At 37.8% G+C, this 21,750-nt stretch overlaps 2 protein-coding genes across 2 annotated transcripts; one reads left to right on the forward strand and one right to left on the reverse strand.

The window, feature by feature from the left end:
* Window positions 1-5,101: 5,101 nt before the first annotated feature.
* On the reverse strand, window positions 5,102-7,117 carry LOC114683529 (eukaryotic translation initiation factor 5-like). The gene has a single exon (XM_037211935.1). It carries the CDS (start codon window positions 6,700-6,702, stop codon window positions 5,407-5,409), a length of 1,296 nt encoding a protein of 431 aa, XP_037067830.1. The 5' UTR covers window positions 6,703-7,117; the 3' UTR covers window positions 5,102-5,406.
* A 5,878-nt stretch (window positions 7,118-12,995) lies between these two features.
* Window positions 12,996-13,952, forward strand: LOC114683533 (olfactory receptor 6C6-like). The gene has a single exon (XM_028857858.1). The coding sequence runs from the start codon at window positions 12,996-12,998 to the stop codon at window positions 13,950-13,952; it is 957 nt and encodes a 318-aa protein (XP_028713691.1).
* Window positions 13,953-21,750: the final 7,798 nt, after the last annotated feature.

Here is a 21,750-nt window from a genome sequence, read left to right on the forward strand (position 1 = left end):
TGTTTTCCCAGATGCAATCCTCCAGTATCAGCCCCAGCTCTTCAGCAGAACACCATAGGCAGCCTTCCCTGTCTTCCTGGTCCCATCCCCTGTGGATCTCAGACATCTTCCACTTCTAGCCTTCCTCCTCCCACTTGTTGCTTTTCCCAGACCCCCAACTCCAGCTGGTATCCCTGCTACCCAGAGTCACCCATCCCAAGGTAACAATTCAGCTAAAGGTGGACCCAGACCCCTCCTACTACTTCTGAGTGCCAATGACCCTAGTCTCATTCCAGCTCTATAGCAGGAAACCTGTAGTGTTCTCTCTTTTCTTTCTGAACCCCATCCTGAACAGATCACAAAGATCTTCTCCTCCAAACTTCCTTCCCCAACTCATCCCAATATCACCCTTCACGAAACTCTATTTCTTTTTTTATTTAAAAGAATTTTTATCATTCATTTTAAGTACCATTCACATATTACCCTATTCCCTCCTCTCACCCCTTCACCCCTTCCTCTACCCTTTATTCCCTTCTACAAGAAGGTAAGGCCTCCCAAACTCTATTTCAAATGGATCAAAACCCTCAACTTTAAACCAGATACACTAAATCTAATAAAAGTAAAAGTGTAGAATAACCTTGAACTCATTGGCACAGGAAGAAATTTTCTGACAGAACCCAATTAGCAGAGCCACAAAGATAAACAATAAATGGGACCACATGAATTTGAAAAGCTTCTGCCAGGCAAAAGACACTGTCCTTTGGACAAAGTGTCCAAAAAATGTTTGCCAACTAGATATTTGATAAAGGGCTAATATCTAACATATATAAAGGACTTTGAAAAGTAGATCTAAAAAAACAATTAATCATGGGGTACAGATCTAAACAATTTTCAAAAGAGGGCACTTAAATGGCTGAGAATCATTTAAAGAATGATCAACCTCCTTAGCCATCTAGAAAACGAAAATCAAAACTACTTTCAGAATTCATCTTAAACCCATTCAGAATTGCTAAGATCAATAAAACAGCTAATGCTGGCAAAGATATGGAATAAGGGGAACACTCATCCAATACTGGTGGGAGTGCATACTTGTACCATCACTATGGAAATCAGTATGGCATTTCCTCAGGAAAATAGAAATCTACCACAAGATCCAACATTTCTAGTCATTGGCATATCCCCAAAAGATACTTCACCCTACCACAAGGACACTTGCTCAAAAATTTTCATTGATGCTCTATTCATAATAGCCAGAAGTTAGAACCAAACTAGACCTTTCTCCACCAAAGAACAGATAAAGAAAATGTGGTGCATCACCTACTAGGGTATTACTTAGCCATTAAAAAAAGGGACATCATGAGATTCACAAATAAATCGCTAGAACTAGAAAAAAATCATCCTGAGTGATATATCACAAACCCAGAAAGAAAAATATGGTATGTATTTGCTTGTGGATGCTGTGGATGTTGGTTATTAAGTCAATGTTAACCAAGTTACAATCAACAGAACTAAGGAGATTGACTTCCCACTGGGGACCCCAAAGTTAATTTTTGTTTTGCTATCAGAATTTCAAAAATTAACTATAATAGACACTAATACTTTTTCAGCTATGTACCTTATTTCATAAATCATTTCATATATCTATGTTAATATTTGGATGTTGTTCTTTTCACATTTCAGTGTTTGTTTTTTTGTTTTTGTCTCTATTTTTCTTTTATAGAAAATATTTTTTTTCCATGCAATACACTTGATTATAGTTTTTCCTCCTACTACTGCTCTCAGATCCTCCCCCCTCACCTCTCATCTGAAGCCACCTGCTTTCTGTTTCTCCTGAGAAAACAAATGGGCATATAAAGAATAATAATAAAATGAAATGAATGAAGCAACAACAAACAAATAAATCAGAATAGGACAAAACAGAGAGTCTCCTTTGGTTTGTGCAAAATACCTTCCAGTATCATGAACACTAATCAGTAGGAACAGACTCCAGTAGGCACCAGCTCCACTCCATGTTCAGTGATTTGTGTAGATGTTTTCTTCAGCAATAGGGCCATCAGTTGTGGAGAAAAATCAGTAGCATATGGTTTGTTTGTTTGTTTGTTTTTGTTTTTGTTTTTGTTCTGTGTTTTATTTTAATTATTAAGAAATTTTCTATTCCTTTTACATACAAACCACAGATCCCCCTCTAGTCCCTCCTCCCACCCCAAGCCTTTTCCCACCTCCTCTAAGGCAAGGTCTCCCATGGGGAATCAGCAAAGCCTGGTATATTCAGTTGAGGCAGGTCCACGCCCCTCTCCTATGCACCAAGGCTGCACAAGGTGTTCCACCATAGGCACTGTGCCCCCAAAAGCCCACTCATGCACCAGGGATGGATCCAGATCACACTGCTGAGGGTCCTCTAAACAGTTCAATCTAAACAAGTGTCTCACCTATCCAGAAGGCCTAGTGGAGTACACAGTTATTGGTCCACAGTTTATGCGTTTCCACTAGTTTGGCTGGCCATCTCTGCAAGTTTTCTCATCATGATCTCAATGTTCCTTGCTCATAGAATCCCTCCTCTCTCACCGATTGGACTCCTGGAGTTCTGCCTGGCACCTGGCCATGGATCTCTGCATCTGCTTCCATCAGTCACTGGATGAAGGCTCTATGATGACAGGGTATTTAGTATTCTGATTTGTAGCATGAATCTTAAAAGGTCTTATTAATAAAATGAAACCCAGAGCCAGGTATTGGGGTGAATTCTAGAAGATCAGAGAAGCAGAACAAGCCACAGCCACCTCACTGATCCTGTTTGCCTTTTCCTCAGCTGATCCTGTTTCCTCAGAATGGAAGTCTTTGAGTCCTCATCAAGAATGAATCGCAGCTGAACTGTTGCTCAAAAGCCTAAAAGCTTAACCAGCTCTAGTTCCTGGTCCTTGTGCCTTAAATACCTTTCTGCTTCCTGCCATCACTTCCTGGGATTAAAGGCATGTGTCACTATGCCTGGCTGTTTCCAGTGTGGCCTTGAACTCACAGAGATCCAGACAGATCTCTGCCTTTTCAATGCTAGGGTTAAAGGAGTATATGCCACCATTTTCTGGCCTCTGTGTCTGTCTAGTGGCTGTTATGTTCTCTGACCCCAGATAAGTTTATTAGGGTGCACAATGTTTTGGGGAACACAATATCACCACACTAATTACTTGAGTAGGCCAGTTCAGACATTCTCTTGACTATTGCTAGTAGTCTAAGGTGGGGTCATCCTTGTGGATTCCTGGGAACTTCCCTAGCACCCTGTTTCTACTTATTCCCATGATATCTTCATTTATAATGGTATCTCCTTGCATGCTCTCCAGCAATCAGCAGCATTTGTACTGGGCGGTTTTGTGTGTCAACTTGACACAAGCTAGAGTCATCAGAGGAAGGAGTCTCAGCTAAGGAAATGCCTCCAGCTGTAAGGCATTTTCTCATTTAGTGATCAGTGGGGGAAAAGCATCCCATGGTGTGTGGTGCCATCCCTGGGCTGCTGGTCCTGGGTTCTATAAGAAGGTAGACTGAGCAAACCAGTAAGCAGCTCCCCTCCAGGGCCTCTGCACCAGTTACTGCTTCCAGGATCCTGCCCTGTTTTGAGTTCCTTTCCTGACTTCCTACAGTAATGAACAGCAATGCTGAAGTGTAAGCCTAATAAACCCTTTCCTCCCCAACTTCCTCTTTGGTCATAGTGTTTCATTGCAACAATAGAAACCCTAACTAAGACACCCTTGCAAGAGCATGGGCTTTTCAGGGGTTCCCATGGTGTCCTGCCTGCAAGATATGCTAGAGGAATGGTGGCAGAAATCTTGTGGGGATAACCAATTGATATTTGATTTGACTTAAGCCCATTACATGAAGTGGAACCCATACCTGATACGGCTTGTGTTACCAGTAACCTAACATTAGACATCCCAGAGACTCAGGAGAAACAAAATACTATCATTCTTTAGAAACAGGCAAAAAGCACATAGCAATAAAATGACTCCTGAACTGTGAACCAATAGCTGAGGAGCCCCCATGGAACTGGACCAGGCCCTCTGGATAAGTGAGACAGTCGATTAGCTTGAACTGTTTGGGAGACCCCCAGGCAGTGGGACCAGGACCTGTCCTTAGTGCATGAGCTGGCTTTTTGGAGCCTGGGGCCTATGCTGGGACACTTTGCTCAGCCTAGGTGAAGGGAGGAGGGAACTGGACCTGCCTTGATTGAATCTACCAGGCTGAACTGAATTTCCAGGGGTTTCCTTGCCCTGAAAAAGGTGGGAATGGGGGGTGGATTGAGGGGAGGACGGAGGGTGGGGACAGGAGTAGGGAAGACAGGGGAATCTGTGGCTGATACGTAAAATTAAATTAATTATAAAATTAAAAAAAAGTTTCCTTGTCTCACAATGGCCTGTCAGGGCATTTTCTTTCTATTTAAATTTATTTTTTATGTTTGTTTGTTTTTCTTTTCTCTTTTTATCTGATATGTCCTTTGTGTATATATTTTGGCTTCTGAATTAGTGTTTAAATAAGGTTCCTGAGTGTGGTGATTAGTGGGTCTGCATCATGTTTCTTGTGTTTTGTTTTCTTGGAGTCTTTTCCTTCTTTTGGATTTATCTTCTTATGTGTTAAATTTTATCTTATTTATAATTTCATTTTATTATCTATTGTAATGCTGTTTGTTTTCTAATGAGAAACATAATAGAGGAAGGGTCACTATGGATGGAAGGGGAGTTTGGGAAGAACTTGGAGGAGTAAAGGCAGGGAAACCATAATCAGAATATAGTAGGTCAGAAAACAATCTATTTTCAATAAAAGAAAAAGGAAACACACTCATGAAATGAATAAATAAATACTTGAAAAAGAAGGACATGAAGCTGGTTTGAGGATATGATGGAGGATCCAAGAAGTTATGGAGGAATAAGGGATGGATATGATCAAGATACATTGTATACATATATGAAATTTATAAAGAATGAATTAAAATGAAAATGAAAAATAGAGTACTCAATCCCTCTTGGTCACTTATGTGTATGTAAATAATTTTTTCACTCCAAAAGTTTAGACATTATAAAATATAATTTCCTAGTATAGTCTTTTTTTTTTTTTTTTTTTTTTTTTTTTTTTTTTGAAGAATGACCAAAATCAAATCTTTATTTTTTAGTAACTGTATAAATGTGATCCAAATGTGTCCACCACTAGTTTTTCCAAAAGAAACATGCTATAAATAAGCAAACTACAACTGCTCACTGATAAGTATGGACTCCTTAGATGTCTCATTGGGCTTAATTATAGACCACTCACAGTAATAGCTTTTTAGTATCAAGTGTAGCATGATGTTAAGCCATTTGAGCTTTTGCACATACATGTTGCACTTCTGGCTGATAATGGAGAAAAATTTGCAGCTTTACACTGTTAAGCTAAGTTGCATCCATCCTTTTAAATGGCATCAATATCAATGTCATCATCCTTGTTGTCAGACTTCACAGTTTCAACTTTTGGTACACTGGCAGTCTTCGAATATACCACCTCAATATTTTCATCTTCATCTTCTTCTTCACCACCAGAAGATTCTTCCTCTGCTTCCTTCAACCATTTAATAAATGGTTCTGCTTTGACACGAATCTCTTTGGCAAGTTCTTTTGAGACATATTTCTTAGAGGCCTTTTCCGACCAGCTGATGATGACCTCCTCTTCTAAAAGGTCTGCATCATACATCTCCTTCAAGATATGTGGAATCTTGGAGATCAGCTGAGCTTGATGCATTGCTACCACACATTCCAAACCATGAAGGAGGTATCGCTGAGCCTTTTTGTTGTTATGACAAAATCTTAAGAAATGGCGCCTGTATTTCTTGATCTGCTCTCTTATCTTCTCGTTAAAGAGAACTTCAGTCAAAACAAGAGGACCCATAGCTTTTACATCCAGTCTTTCTGCCTCAGCAACAATTTCTTTATCAGATGAATCAATAATGCCCTCTTCTTTCTTTTTCTTAACAAAATCAAACAGGATGTTAACACGCTCTTCTATAGTTCTTTCCAAATCATCGCTGAGTGTCAGAACTTTTGCATGGTCACTGATTTCATCCATTCTGCGCCTCTGAGCTTCCTCAGTTGTATCCTCCCCCCAATCATCATCCTCCTCTTCTTCCTGCACAGCATGTGGAGGAGGACTAATTTCATTTGGTGGTGGAGGTGGTGGTGTCTCACTGCTGGATACGGAGCCATTTTCCTTGTCCTTGCCCTTTCTATTTTTCTTTTCCTTTTCTTTCTTTCCTGTACCACTGTCACTATTCTCAGGTGGGTTTTTGAGAATGAATGTACAGAGTTTATGATGTGTGTCAAGCATGCCTCGGTACCCACAGGCTTTACAAGAATTACCTATTGTTTGCTTCTTTGGATTGACATGCAGATCTGTTTCAGGATTCTCACACTCAGGACAAAGAACAAATTTTTTAATGAATCCATCCAACATGTCTTGCAGCTTATTCGCCTCATGAGATCCATTGACAATGTAACGGTCATTCTTAACATCAAACTGGGTCTGTGCTCCCAGCTCACAACCAAAATATTTGGTGGGATACGTTGGAGGCCGATTAAGCGCCTTTGCAACGTCAACCATGTTGACTATAACTGTCTTGATTCCATTTCCTTTGCCCTCAACCTTGGCAATCAAACGGGGCATCTTGTAGCGATAGAACTGGTCTGACACGCTGCGGTTGACGTTGACAGACATTTTGGCTTATTAGTGACTTTATCAATAAGATGAACAGATCTTTGATTGCAACTTTTTGGTATCTTCTGTCTGGAGAAGAAGGGATGACATAAACGACTGCAAGAGTTCTCGGTCTCTGACATGAAAAAATTTTCGCCACTGAGGCTGTAAGCTTCTTGCTTGTATGCTATGTTTCCCCAATACAGGTACCAATGGCTGCGCAACAGCTCGTTTTCGTCAAATAAAGACATAAACCCAACGCGGCTCGCCCGGGACTGGGAGGAAGAGGCGCTGGAAACCGGGTCCGGAGCGGCGGGGCGGGCGGCGAGCGGAGGGGCGGCTGGGCAGGTGCCGCCGCCGAGCAGCGGGAGGGGCTGTCCCAGCGACGTCCGCGTCCACACCAGCAGCGCCGAGCCTGGCGACCTCTGGAATGTTCTCGCTCCCTAGTATAGTCTTATGAACCTTTGGTTATATGGACTCTGAAATTAGTTTTTATTCTTGACTTCTGAATTTTTATCTGAACTTTCTCCTCTTTGAGATAAATTACATATGATTTTGTTCGTTATAATTTCTTGTCAAGCAAGCAACTTTAAATGTTTGAATAAATATTTCATGTACTCTAAATGATATAGGGACAAATAGCCATTGTTTGCAATACAAAAGCAATTTTCTTTCTTTTTTTCTTTTTTTTTTGTGACAGGGTTTCTCTATGTAGTTTTGTGCCTTTCCTGGAACTTGCTTTGGAGACCAGGCTGGCCTCAAACTCAGATCTGCCTGGCTCTGCCTCCTGAGTGCTGGGAATAAAGGTGTGTGCCACTACCGCCTGGCGCAATTTCCTTTCTTACAAGCTTGGTTCCAAGCATACTTCTTTCCTGTAATTGAACTTTTTGAGATCTCACCACCTTTGGAAAGATATTTTATAAGTATTGTAAGGAAAGGCTGAAAAGAAGACCTGAAATTGTCAGGGATGGTATCATGTCCACAGTGAACACAGCAAGCTAAAGGAGCATGAATAGCCAAACCAACGCAAACAAAAAAATTCTATAAGTGAGGTCTAGGACAAATGGAATTCTACATAATGACACGTTTGAAAATTGTAGAACTAAAAATGGGTTTTAAACTAAAACTATTAAGAGAAACAGTAAGCAATTTTAAAAAGAGATAAATTGTACTTATTTTACTTGTTTTATAATTGACTGTAGGTTGAGAAACTCAAGTGTGTGGAGGAACGAAACAGGATTAATAGAAAATGTGGGGATGGAGAACTGATGGCTCAGTAATTAAGAGTGCTGGCTACTCTTCCAGAGGTCTTGAGTTCAATTCCCAGTACCCTCATGGTGGCTCACAAGCATGTGCAACTACAGTTCTGTGGAATATGACACCCTCTTCTCTGGTGTGTAGACATACTTGCATATTAAACACTACATCTTTTTAAAAAAAGAAAAAAACAAGTAAATTTCATCAACAATTAAATATAAGGAAAATACTTCTAACCATTCAAGCAGGAAGACAAAGACAGTTCTGACTACATAAAAATGAATAGTTTTTTATATCACACATACAGTATCATTATGATCAACATCATGAGTCACTGTCAAAAGTGGAAAATATATATAAATTACAGATGGAAAATTAATACTGTTGGCATATATGAAAGTGTAAAGATATGTGAGTGAAAGACTGATAAGAAACAGAAAAGAAATAATTATAAACATGTAGACTCAAGATAAGCCTTTTTCTGTTTAAATATGTTCAACCCACACATAACTGGGGAAAAATCCAATGGAAACATTTACAGAACTACTCCCTCACCTAAGGCTTAGGGAATATTGTTGGAGATAGGGGTAGCATGATTTTGAGAGGCAGAGGATTAGGGAGTTTCCTGTAAGACTGTCTCTTAGTTGTGTCAAATGCTACACCTATGTCTCACCAACATGACTGACTAAACATGAGCTGAGCAAGGACAACAATAATAGATATGCTATTGTGGAATAGGGAATGCCCACGAAGCCTCAACCCTAGATAAAGAACTTCGGGCAACTAAAGAATTCTAAAAACAGGAGGAATAGACTTCCCCAGGGAAGTACACACAATTATTTATATACTACCAAATGGTCAGCCTTGAAAACATGCATAAAAGTAACATTATACAGACTGAGCAGGTTGTACTTACAAACATATTGTATATGCCCATAATAATATGCATGTAACAACAATCAATGAAAAAAGAGGCCATGAATTTTAAAAGATCAAGAACAGGTTTAATGAAAGGATTTACACAGAGAAAGAAAGGGGCAATTATGTAGTTATATTATATTCTCAAAAATTAGAGAAACTTTAAAAGATAAAATGATTCTCAATTATCATTGCAATACATATAGTTTTAAATAATAAAAGCTCCACTCGGCTTATTGTGATGCTGAGAAATATGAATAATGCATTGTTCTTGGGAACTGAACAAATCCATGTAGAAAGCAAATTTGAGGTAGTGAACAAATAAATGTAGTGTTTACTTTGAATGAGCAATCCCAGCTTAAGGAACATTCAACATTATAAAAATTACATTTATAGAAACAAGTTCCAATAATTTTATTCATTGCCATAATGTTAAATTAAGGAAAAGCTATTGTAGTTATCTTATAGAAGTGATTAAATGAACTATAATATATGTTCACAAAGAAGGACTACATGGTACAGCTGTAACTAAATTTAAAATGACTCCTTAAACTGTTGTGTGTTTGACAGGATACAGTGCTATGCAAATAAACCAAGAGGACACCATATGTTTTTAGAGTAACACATTTCTCTTAAGGTCAATATGACTAAAACAGACTTATCTTTTCCATTTTATATTTTCATTTTTCATATCATATTAAAATAACTCAGAATTATGTAACAATGATTTCAAAACATGGGTTCATGATAAAGATTCAGATATTGTTGCAATCTATTAACAATACTCTGAAACGATATTAAGTGTAGTAAAAGAAGTGTGGGGAGTGTATACACATGCATACACATACATAGGTCTGTTTTTTATAAAAAGTACTTCTGTATCATATAATTTGAAATCCCTCAGGAAATCATGCTCTTGGATCTAAGTTACTCCGAGGACTCTTCATTCTTGTGAGATTTTACTGTAGGACACTAGGAAGTAAATCCACCATTGTCTCATTAGACAGTAAATTTTTATATAGTACTGTATGTCACATTAAGTAAGGCTTATAACATCTCACAGGTGAACTGCATTGAACTGTAGAACAGAGGGTGATGTGGTGTATTTTATATCAAAATTAGATAAACTGATTAAGAATAGTAAATATAAAAAAGCATTTGCTCAAAAGTGTATTTTGAGGTAAAATGAGGTGCCAGGGGAGGATAGGGATCATCAATTCTCTCTGCACACAAGGGTGATGGATTAGGTTATGTGCAAAAAGCTTTTTCAAATCTGCACATGCACCTTACTGACAAAACTGCAGAACAGTCAAAGGGTTAGTGCTTTTACCATTCACATTTGACTTGTAAGTAGGGGTGAAATATTAATAATCAATACAATTATTATCTAAAATGAAAGTCTTTGATTTTTAAATATTCTGTGACATTTCATCTAATGAACATAATTGCATTCCTTAGTTTGTGTTATTTTATTTTGTACATTATTTTTTTCACCATAAGAATACATGGTAATGTGATTGTTGAGGTAGGACAAATCCATAGCTTGGTGGGAAGGAATTAATTACATGATTGTGCATTTGATTCAGTGTTGTCATTGATATGACCTGTGTAAACAGGAACATTTTTTTCTTCATCCAACAGTGTTATGACTTAAAAGATATGACACGTGAGGGGGAATCAATGTATTATTTCTAAAGAAAACATGTTAGAACTATTACTGTTCTTTGATTATTCAGGTCTATTTGTCTACTATCAATGGGAAAGTATTTTATTTTCCAATTTGATTTAGTTCTTTGTAATTTTATGTGTTCAGGTTTTAAAAATTATTTTATGCATTAAAAGTTGAAAGATTGGAATTAGTTTTGTTAATATCTTCAAGATAGAAGATATGATCTTAGGTTGTTCATTTTAATTTGATTTGACTTCTTTATTGTAATAGCAAAAGCAAGCAAGAAAGAGGTTTTCCTTGAATGTTTTACTAAATCTGTTTTTTTTTTGCACAAATTTATTAAACATTTAACAACTATGCTTGAAAGTAACTATTCTGCAGAAACATTTTATATAAAGACAGATGGGAAAGAGTTCCTAAAACAAGGATTAGCCCTGAAAACCAGATCTTATTAGAAGAAACAATTGTAACTTAGGTTTTAATAAGAAATTTAAAAGTTCATTCAAAAACTTTTGGGTAACTAAATTTTCAAAGCTATGACTTCTGAAAATAGTCACTCTTACTTTGATCTTTTGGTATAAACACAAACTTGAACATATTTTTATATTTAAAATTCTTTGTTCCATCTATAGAATAATTAAAATAATGATTTTTACATACTTAATAATTAGTTGTTAATAATTGATAGTTGACCTGATATTTCAATATTATTATTTTGATAAGGACATCCATATATGCAAAATTCATCTCATTAGCGGTTCCATCACCAGCTGTGAACATGAAATTTCTGATGTAATCTCTTATTTTATTGAGATTCTCATTTTCTAACTTAAAAATATATTCACGTTCTTATAATTTAAAAAATGAGCAAAAAGGTAGGCATTAGTAATAGAAACATTTAGCATATATTATGTATTGTTGCCAATTTTATTATTATTTCCACAATTACAGATATAGTTTTGATCTTTTAATTTTTCCTATTATCATTTCATATATCATTTATTGCTGATTTCCACGAATTTTTCTTTTTCTTTACATTTCCTTAACCATAACACAAAGGTAGTTTTATATTTCTGCTTCCACTATATTTATTTTGGCTCTTTGTTAAATCCTATATTTTTTTAAGTTTTATTAATGAGCAGATCAACTATCTCTACTGCCTGAATCATCATTAAAATAATTACTAATAAAATGTACTGTGAAGTAAGTGTCACCTCAGGGACATGCCGTCAAAGAAAAGCGTTAGAAATATTCACAAGGATGCAATAATTTTTAGGATACAATATTAAAATCATTCTCTGTGTGTTTCTATTAAATATCTGAAACACTATATCAAAACCCACAAAAGAAATTATGAGTTGGGACAAGAGCACCGTAGCCCAATAAGTGCTTAGAATTGCTCAGCATGTGCAAGGCCCTGGATTCAGAACCCCAAGACAAAAAGCAATTAACAAGTATATTGAGCATTCTGATTATTGACTTAGGCTAGTTTTTTTGTTTTTATATGTCTTTTACTTGCCAAATTTAGATTGCTCCTACTGAGTGATTTGGCTCTATTTCATAATATTTAAAAGTTCAAATGGGTTTTCTACTTAGTCAAATAAATTAAAGAACTAGAACTATGCGTGTGGGATAAAAATCTTTTTAAAATGCTTTAAAAAATGCTTTATCCATCCAAAGATATGAGTCATGTGTGTCCAAGCACATGCAACTGTAAGGCAGGAGATGGCTGCAATACTTATCTGAAACATCACTTTTCTAACTCTCACACACACATTAATTATCACTCTTATTTTTCAGATAGACTTCTTTTTCCCATTCAGACTTGATGTAAGCCAGAAGACTGTAATGGGAAGCCATTCAGGACAGACAATGCTTATTGTGGGTTTAGCTGATGACACAGCCTTGAGACTTGTGCTAGACACTGCTTCAGCCTAATCACCCTCACGCTTAGCATAGAAGGTGCTTGTTTTACATTAATATATGAAGTATCTCTTCTATAATAATGCCTTCTTAGGAATTTCCTATTCTAGTACATGTATTTCTAAAATGGTAGTGACTGTGGCCAATGCAAATTAAATAATTTATGTAGAATATTAAATCAATTAATAGTGATTTGGCAATTAATGTGAGATATTAACAAAACTAAATTTTGAATATGGATTTAGAATGAAAATTTGAACTGAGAGCAACAGGTGACTACAATTGAAGCATACAAGCATTTGAAATGACTCATAAATGGGCAAGTAGGCTATACATGACTCCGCAAAAAAATCTTAGAGCTCTGAAAATCATAGAAATGTGGTAAAGAACATTTCAAAAAGTAACTTGAATGTTGATTTCTGAAAATATCTGTGCATTTATTAACTATATGGATACATAATTTTTAATGGATAAAAAGGAAGAAGTATTTTTCCTGGATGTGATATTAGTTTTGTATTTTCTGTAGATTTGCTAAGAAACAAGAGAAATGAAGAACCAAACTGTGGAGATAGTGTTCATTTTGCTTGGACTGACAGGTGACCCTCAGCTACAAATTCTGATTTTCCTGTTTCTGTTTTTCAATTACATCTTGAGCCTGATGGGGAACTTAGTGATCATCCTTCTCACCCTGCTGGATCCCCACCTCAAGACTCCAATGTATTTCTTTCTCCGGAATTTCTCCTTCTTAGAAATTGCATTCACCACAGTTTGCATCCCCAGGTTCCTGACGAGCATTCTCTCAGGAGAGAAAACAATTTTGTACAATGCTTGTGCAGCTCAATTATTCTTCTTTTTTTTGCTAGGGACCACAGAGTTCTACCTCCTGGCTGCCATGTCCTATGATCGCTATGTTGCCATCTGCAGACCACTGCACTACCCCATCATCATGAACAGCAAAGTGTGTCACCTGCTGGTCATCAGCTCCTGGGTGACAGGGTTCTTAGTCATCTTCCCCCCTTTGCTCTTGGGACTCAAGCTGGATTTCTGTGCTTCCAAAACTGTCGATCACTTTGTATGTGACACTTCTGTCCTTCAGCTGTCTTGCACAGACACACGTTTAATAGAGTTGATGGCTTTTGTCTTGGCTGTGATGACACTGGTCATCACCTTGATCTTAGTGATCCTCTCTTACACATTCATTATCAAAACCATCCTCAAGTTCCCTTCAGCTCAACAACGGAGAAAGGCCTTTTCCACCTGCTCCTCACACATGGTTGTTGTCTCTATTACTTATGGGAGTTGTATCTTCATGTACATGAAAACATCAGCCAAGGAAAGGGTGACTCTAAATAAAGGTGTAGCTGTGCTCAACACTTCTGTGGCCCCTTTGCTAAACCCTTTCATTTACACCCTCAGGAACCAGCAGGTGAAAGAAGCTTTCAAACAGGTACTTCACAGATTTTGTTCTTTTAAAAACCATGAGACAAGATTTAAACATAAATAATACCTTGTTGAAACATGAACTACTCTCAAATGTATTAGTTGTGATCTAAGCCAATTCAATTATTGAGTGTTTTAGTCACTTGTTTGCTAATCCTGTCTGAGTGCTTCTGGTTTTTCTTTTAGCACAGCTTCCTAACTGAGAGAGATGAAAATGCTTTCTCAAAATCAGAATATTAAATTATATGTTTATAGAGGAATTCTCATGAACTTTCATGTACATGTACTAAAGTTGATTCAACTAAAACTTGCTAGATTTTACAAGTTAAGCTTTTGTGCATGGATTATATTGTAAGATACACAGATAAAATGATGGTTACAACGTAGCATATTTGGGATTGTCACAGCAGATAGAAAATTTAGTAATTTGATCCATGTGGTGGTGACGAATGCCTTTAATCCCAGAACTCCAGAGGCAGATCCCAGTGGATCTCTGTGAGTTTGAGGCTACCCTTGCCTATAGAGTTTGTTCCAGGAAAGGCCTAAAGTGACACACAAAATCCCTGTGTAGAAAAACCACAAAAAGAAAAAAGAAAGAAAGAAATTTAGTAATTTGAAAAATAAACTAAAGGAGGAAACATCACTTCCAGCAAACCCTGGTAAATAAATAAGGAAAATATAGTTTCCTATTATGAATTGCATTAAATACGTCAAAGAATTGGAAATCTGTTGTAAAAATTTCCCTGAAAAAGTACGTTGAGAGTGTATTATTTTGTTAGCTTGATTTGATGATGTTTTGCTTTAAATAATTAAACTCTGAGTGTTGTACTAATTATTTTTCTGGCTCATGATTTGTAGATATTGAGGGTGATGGTAACCCAAAAAAAGTCATTATTGTGTTCTTCTTCTGTACCTTGGTTTGAGACTATTTCTGTCTATTAAACTAAAATCAGGAGATAAAATGTCTTTATCAATTCAGATTGTGTCAATTTTCACAAATTTAATTATGTATTTTAATACAGTAATATAAAATAATTTTAAACACTAGTACTAGACTAGTGCGCACCCATGAGCACCTAGAGGACACCACAACAAATCTTTCCCTCTGCTTATTCTAGTCATGCTGTGCCACTACCCATCTCCATCTGGGGTCTTTGGTGATTCTTCATTAGTCTCACCTTTCTGGACTCTCATAGGAAATAACAGCACACTTGGCAGTGTATGTCTGCCCTTAGCTGTCTCCAGTTTACATGCTTCAGTTTCCCATGCTTCTCCATGAATCTGCTCTGATCTTCTGTAGTAGTGTGGCCACTGTGCTCTTGTGGTAGACCACTTTCCTCCCTTTGTCTCAACAGTTTGCCAATATCATTCCCTGAGCAACCAACTCACAAGAATGAATCATTTACCTCAATTGGATTAAGAATATGAAGAACCTTCAGGCTCTGAAAGACTCTGTCTTTCTAGTATGCCTTTATAGAAAAATAAAAAGTACACCTGCCAGCTAAGAAACAATTCATAATAAAAAACAGCTCCAATATATCTTAGGGGTTCCATTCTCAGAGAGGAGAAGCTTATGAAATTTTCTCTGGTGAATAAGATTGAAAATTTCCACTAGGGCACATTCCACATTCTTTTGCTCCTTTTAGAACACACCTCAGCTGGAAATTAGGACTCAGTTTGTTTACATTTTTTGCAATGAGTTCCAATATAAGCCCTCCAACCAGGTAGGTTGCCACCTGCAGACCTTTCTCTCTGTTTTCCCAGATGCAATCCTCCAGTATCAGCCCCAGCTCTTCAGCAGAACACCATAGGCAGCCTTCCCTGTCTTCCTGGTCCCATCCCCTGTGGATCTCAGACATCTTCCACTTCTAGCCTTCCTCCTCCCACTTGTTGCTTTTCCCAGACCCCCAACTCCAGCTGGTATCCCTGCTTCCCAGAGTCACCCATCCCAAGGCAACAATTCAGCTAAAGGTGGACCCAGACCCCTCCGACTACTCCTGAAAGCCAATGACCCTAGTCTCATTCCAGCTCTATAGCAGGAAACCTGTAGTGCTCTCCCTTTCCTCTCTGACCCCCATCCTGAACAGATGACAAAAATCTTCTCCTCCAAACTTCCTTCCCCAACTCATCCCAATATCACCCTTCACAAAACTCTATTTTCTATTTATTAATAAATTTTATCTTTCATTTTACATACCAGTCACAGATCCCCCTCTTCTCTTCTCCCACCCCTTTACCCCTCCCCCACCCACTCACCTCTCATTCCCTCCTACAAGAAGGTAAGGCCTCCCAAACTCTATTTCAAATGGATCAAAACCCTCAACTTTAAACCAGATACACTAAATCTGATAAAAGTAAAAGTGGAAAATAACCTTAAACTTATTGGCACAAAAAGAGATATTCTGAACAGAACACCATTAGCAGAGGCACAAAGATAAACAATTAGTAAATGTGACCACATGAATATTAAAAGCTTCTGTCAGGCATAAGACACTGTCCTTTGGACAAAGTGAACTGTACAGAGATGAACCACATGTTTGCCAACTAGATATCTACAAAGGGCTAATATCCAACATATATAAAGGACTTTAAAAAAACTAGATATCAAGAAAAAAACAATTAATCATGGAGTACAGATCTAAACAGAATTTTCAAAAGGGGACACTAAATGGTTGAGAAACATTTAAAGAAATGATCAACGTCCTTAACATCTAGAAAATGCAAATCAAACCTATTTTCAGATTTCATCTTAAACCCATTCAGAATGGCTAAGATCAATAAAGTTGCTAATGCTGGCAAGGATGTGGAATAAGGGGAACACTCCTCCAATACTGTGGGAGTGCATACTTGCACCGTTACTATGGAAATCGGTGTGGTATTTCCTCAGGATGATAGAAATCTCCCACAAGATCCAACTATTCCAGTCTTTGGCATATACCCAAAAGATGCTTTACCCTACCACAAGGACACTTGCTCAAAAACTTCATTGATCTTCTTTTCAGAATAGCCAGAAATGGGACCCAAACTAGATGTCCCACCACAGAAGAACAGATAAAAAAAATGTGGTGCATTATCTAATAGGGTATTACTTAGCCATTTAAAAAGTGACATCATGAAATTCACAGTTGAATGACTAGAACTAGAAATAATCACCCTGAGTGAGATCTCCCAGATCCAGAAAGAAAAATATGGTATGTATTTGTTTGTGAATGCTGTGGATGTTGGTCATTAAGTCAATATTAACCAAGCTACAACCCATAGAACTGCAGACTTTAGGTAAAGAATAAGGTTTATGAGGGACAGATCTCATTAGGAAAGGGATATAGAATAGTTATTATGCATGGATGGTGTGGCTGGAATAGAAGCATCAAGTGGGTGGGGGAGGATAGAGAGGGGATGAGGCAAAGTGTATAGGGAGAGTGTGGTGGTTTGAATAAGAATGGCCCCCATAGCCACAAGGCCACACCTACTAATAGTGCCACTCCCTGGTGACCAAGCATTTAATCTATGAGTTTACGGGGGCTATTCCTATTTAAAACCACCACAAGGAGTCTTATCCACACTACCATGATTTTTACAGTGGCCTGCTGATTAAAGCATGTGATGTGTCCTCAGATTACCTCCATGCTCAGAAATCTTGGAAGATATTCTGGAGAGACACCTTCCTTACTGGAAGGAAAGAATTGTTCCTGATATGTTAAAAGGCAAAAATATTGTTATCTCCCCAAGGGAACATAGCGGGGGATCCTCCTGAAACATGTGAAAGGTATCTCAGATGAAGACATCAACACTGCTCTTCCTACTGGAGTAACAATTCTGCAAGAGTTGGGTAAAAACTTGTATACTGTTGAGCCTCACCAGCTCCTGGGTAACAAGGATGCCATCCAGGCACTATTAAGAAAGTGAGCATTTATGGAAGGGTGAAACAAGCCTAAGACACTGTTCTTCCCTGGTGCTGGCCAGGGCTCAATACAGGAGGAGTGGTATGCAGTGCATCAGTCAGGGTGGATGTCTCCCTTTTTTCTGAGTCTCCACATTTCCCCAAAGGCTTGGCAGAGTTTGTATATACATAAAACTAGGTTATTTTTCATGACTCAGATACAATTTTATGATGTTGAACTGTTTGTGTCATAAGCCTAAGAGTTCTTTTCTGCTGCTACTGTTTGAACTAAGTCCCCAAACTAGTAACCAGAGGGATATGATTGAGGTTGTTTTATGAATTTCAGAGACAGAAGAGTAACAAGTGGAGATGAAACTGTTCAACATGAAGGAAGTCATTAATGGGTCACCACTGACAAGAGCTGTTTCAATAATCAGTTCACCTTTTTATTTAATGCTTTTTGAGACCAGTGAGGAACACTAGTTTGGGAAACCAACCAACTAGCACAAAAACAGCAAGACCCTTTAACTTTCCCTAGTTCAGTGTCATCTGTAGCTGAAGTTTTCTCCTGTGTCCCACCTGATCATCAGTCGCTCAGATCCAAGTATATATACAGAGGCTTATATTAATTAAAACTGCTTGACCATTAGCTCAGGCCTACCACTGACTAGCTCTTACATTTAAACTCAGCCCATTTCTGTTAATCTATATGTTGCCACGTGTTTGGTGGCTTTACCTGTGTGTCATTACATGGTGCCCCCTGGATGGCAGGCTGGCATCTCCTCCTCAGTTCTGTTTTTCTTTTCCAGAATTCTCCTTTTCTGCTTATCCTGCCTATACTTCCTGCCTGCTACTGACCAATCAGTGTTTTATTTATCAACCAATCAGAGCAACACATTTAACATACAGAACATCCCACAGCAATCATCCATTGTTTATAATCAGGAGAACTTATCTACTGCCATTGTAATGAACAGGATATGCACCACTGTAGCTGTTCCTACTAGCTTTTTTCTTTTTCTTTTTTGGTTGTTTGTTTTATCTTCAAACATTAACAAATGTTTGTTAATCTTTGAGTATTTATGGATGATTTAAGATAAAGTTCTGTAACTGCAAAGGAATGAATAAATAAATAAGTGAAGCATGTGGTATGTCCATATGGAGAGACCATAAGCAATTAAATAAATAAGCATTGAAAAACAGAACTCTTTAGACGAATTTAAACACTATTGCTAACTAAAAGAAAGGATGGTTAAAAGACTATAGGCTATATATTATATGGTTCCATTTACATAAAATTTTGGAAAAAGCAAATTAATATAGAGAAAATTAACAGGACCGTTGTTGCCTATATTTTATTGGAAAATCTTAGACAATTCTATTACTAGAATTTCACTTCTCCAAACATCTGAAGCTTGACAATGTTAATTATACAGGCTGTTCAGAAAAAGGCAAATAACCTCCACCTCTATGTTCCTGATGCATGCACACAGATATGAGCAGCCAATGAATGCTATTGTCTACATAAAGTTATTCCTCAACTCTTCTTCCTAGGTAATGGTCAAGAAAAATACAGGTGGGGAGTTGTCTTAATTAATGTTCTCATTGCTGTGATAAAACTCCATGATCAAGAGCAACTTGCAGAGGAAAGGGTTTTTGTTAGCTTAGAACTCTCAGTCATACTCCATCAGTGAGGGAAGTCAGGGCAGGAACTCAAGGCAGGAACCTGGAGGTAGAAATTAAAGCAGAGGCAATGGAGAAATGCTGCTTACTGGCTTGCAATCTATAGCTCGTGCAGTCATCTTTCAGATACACTCCAAAACCACTAGCCTAGGGGTAGCACTGTCCACATCAGTAACTAATTAAGAAAATATACCACAGTCCAATCTGGGGATCTGAGGGCAGCAGGGGGTTGTTGGGGGGGGGCAGAGGCCCTGAACAAAAAATGATCAGAAAAACATGTAAATAAACACCACTACAAACTTATTAATATTAACAGAGCAACCATTTACCAGAATATTCTCAGGACAAAGCAATTGAAACATGTATCTGGGAAAACATGAAAGCAAGGCAGAAGGCCATAGTAACTGTACACTGACCAGATTGCATTCTATAGCTATGATCTGACATCCAACAAGAATAAACACATCCTATAAATTGAATGTAAATGTTTGTCACAGAAGGCATGAAATCACATCCAAGAATAATCCAGAGAACAAAATCCACCTGAAGTAAAAGACCCTCTGTCTTCCCCTGACCTCTTTCACAGTTCCCCAAGGCATTGCTCACCATATGCCAATCCCTTGACAATGTTACTACACTTGAAAATTAGTAACACAATAGGTAATTGATGCTTTAAAATCTTTGGTTAGCTTGTAGTATTTGAGCTAATGAGAGATAATTTGTGATTAGCTTTTTGTTGTTGTTTGAGCTGATCAAAGATAATTTGTGAATGATTACTAAATAAAAATGTTATCTATGTATTTATTATTTCCAAACCTGTTTACTTGTTTGTTTCACACATAAGTGTGGGATGAACATAAATAGGTGAGCAAAAAGGGATGTGTGTGTGTGTGTGTGTGTGTCTGTGTGTGTGTGTGTGTGTGTGCATTCACTAGTGAAACAAAAATAGTTTAATAATCAAATCCTTCTCTTAAAGGGAATTTTTAGCTTTGGATCAAAACCCACTAGGGACCCCAAAGTTAATCTTTGTTTTTCTATCCGAATTTCAAAATGTAAGGATAATAGCCTCTAAAACTTTTTCATCTATGTACCTTATTCATTTTGTAAATCTATGTTAATATTTCAATGCTGTTCCTTTCACATTTCAGTGTTTGTTTATTTTTGGTTTCGCCTCTATTTTCTTTTATAGAAAATGGATTTTTTCCATGCAATACACTTGATTATAGTTTTTCCTCCTTCTACTGCTCTCAGATCCTCCCCCCTCACCTCTCATCTGAAGCCACCTGTTTTCTGTTTCTCTTGAGAAAACAAATGGGCATATAAAAATAATAATAAAATGAAGCAACAACAAACAAACAAATTGGACAATAGGAGAAAACAGAGAGTCTCCTTTGGTTTAGTGCAAAATACCTCCCAGTAACATGAACACTAATCAGTAGGGGTAGACTATACTAGGCACCAGCTCCACTCCATGTTCAGTGATTTGTGTAGACATTTTCTTCAGCAATAGGGCCTTACCATCAGTTGTGGAGAACAATCAATAGCATTAGCACTGGGTGGTTTTGTCTTTCATCTTGACACAAGCTAGAGTCATCAGAGGAAGGAGCCTCAGCTGAGGAACTGCCTCCTTGAGATCCAGCTATAAGGCATTTTCTCAGGTAGTGATCAATGAAGGGAGGCATCACATGGTGTGTGGTGCTATCCCTGGGCTGCTGGTCCTGGGTTCTATAAAATGGAGGGTTCAGCAAGCCAGGGTAAGCAAGCCATTAGGCAGCTCCCCTCCATGGCCTCTGCATCAGCTCCTACTTCAGGATCCTGCCCTGTTTTGAGTTCCTGTCCTGACTTCCTACAGTAATGAACAGCAATGCTGAAGTGTAAGCCTAATATACCCTTTCCTCTCCAACTTCCTCTTTGGTCATGGTGTTTGGTTGCAACAATAGAAACCCTAACTAAGACACCCTTGCAAGGGGATGGGTTTTTTCAGGGGTTCCCACTGGGTCCCTTTGGTCAACAACTCAATTAAATGTAATCCATTTCCAGGATTGAAAGCTTCATTTGGTGACCAAAGATGTACTGGTTAGACTCCGTTGTCCCCAGTATTTGATGATTTATTTTATGCTGCCATCCTCGATTTTAGGAAGCTTCTCCAGTATGGGGTTTCCATGCAACCCCTCAAATGGCCCTTAGTATTAGCTGTCCTTCCCCTCATTTCCTCGTTCAGTCCCCTCTTCCCTCCTCTCACTATTTGATTCTCCTGTTCCATGCCCCCCAGTTTCATCCATAGCAATTTATTATATTT

Source organism: Peromyscus leucopus, chromosome 18 (assembly GCF_004664715.2).
Source record: "Peromyscus leucopus breed LL Stock chromosome 18, UCI_PerLeu_2.1, whole genome shotgun sequence".
NCBI lineage: Eukaryota > Metazoa > Chordata > Mammalia > Rodentia > Cricetidae > Peromyscus > Peromyscus leucopus.

Coding starts and splice junctions, on each gene's coding strand:
- LOC114683533 (XM_028857858.1), top strand. CDS start 12,996: ATGAAGAACCAAACTGTGGAGATAGTGTTCATTTTGCTTGGACTGACA.
- LOC114683529 (XM_037211935.1), bottom strand. CDS start 6,702: ATGTCTGTCAACGTCAACCGCAGCGTGTCAGACCAGTTCTATCGCTAC.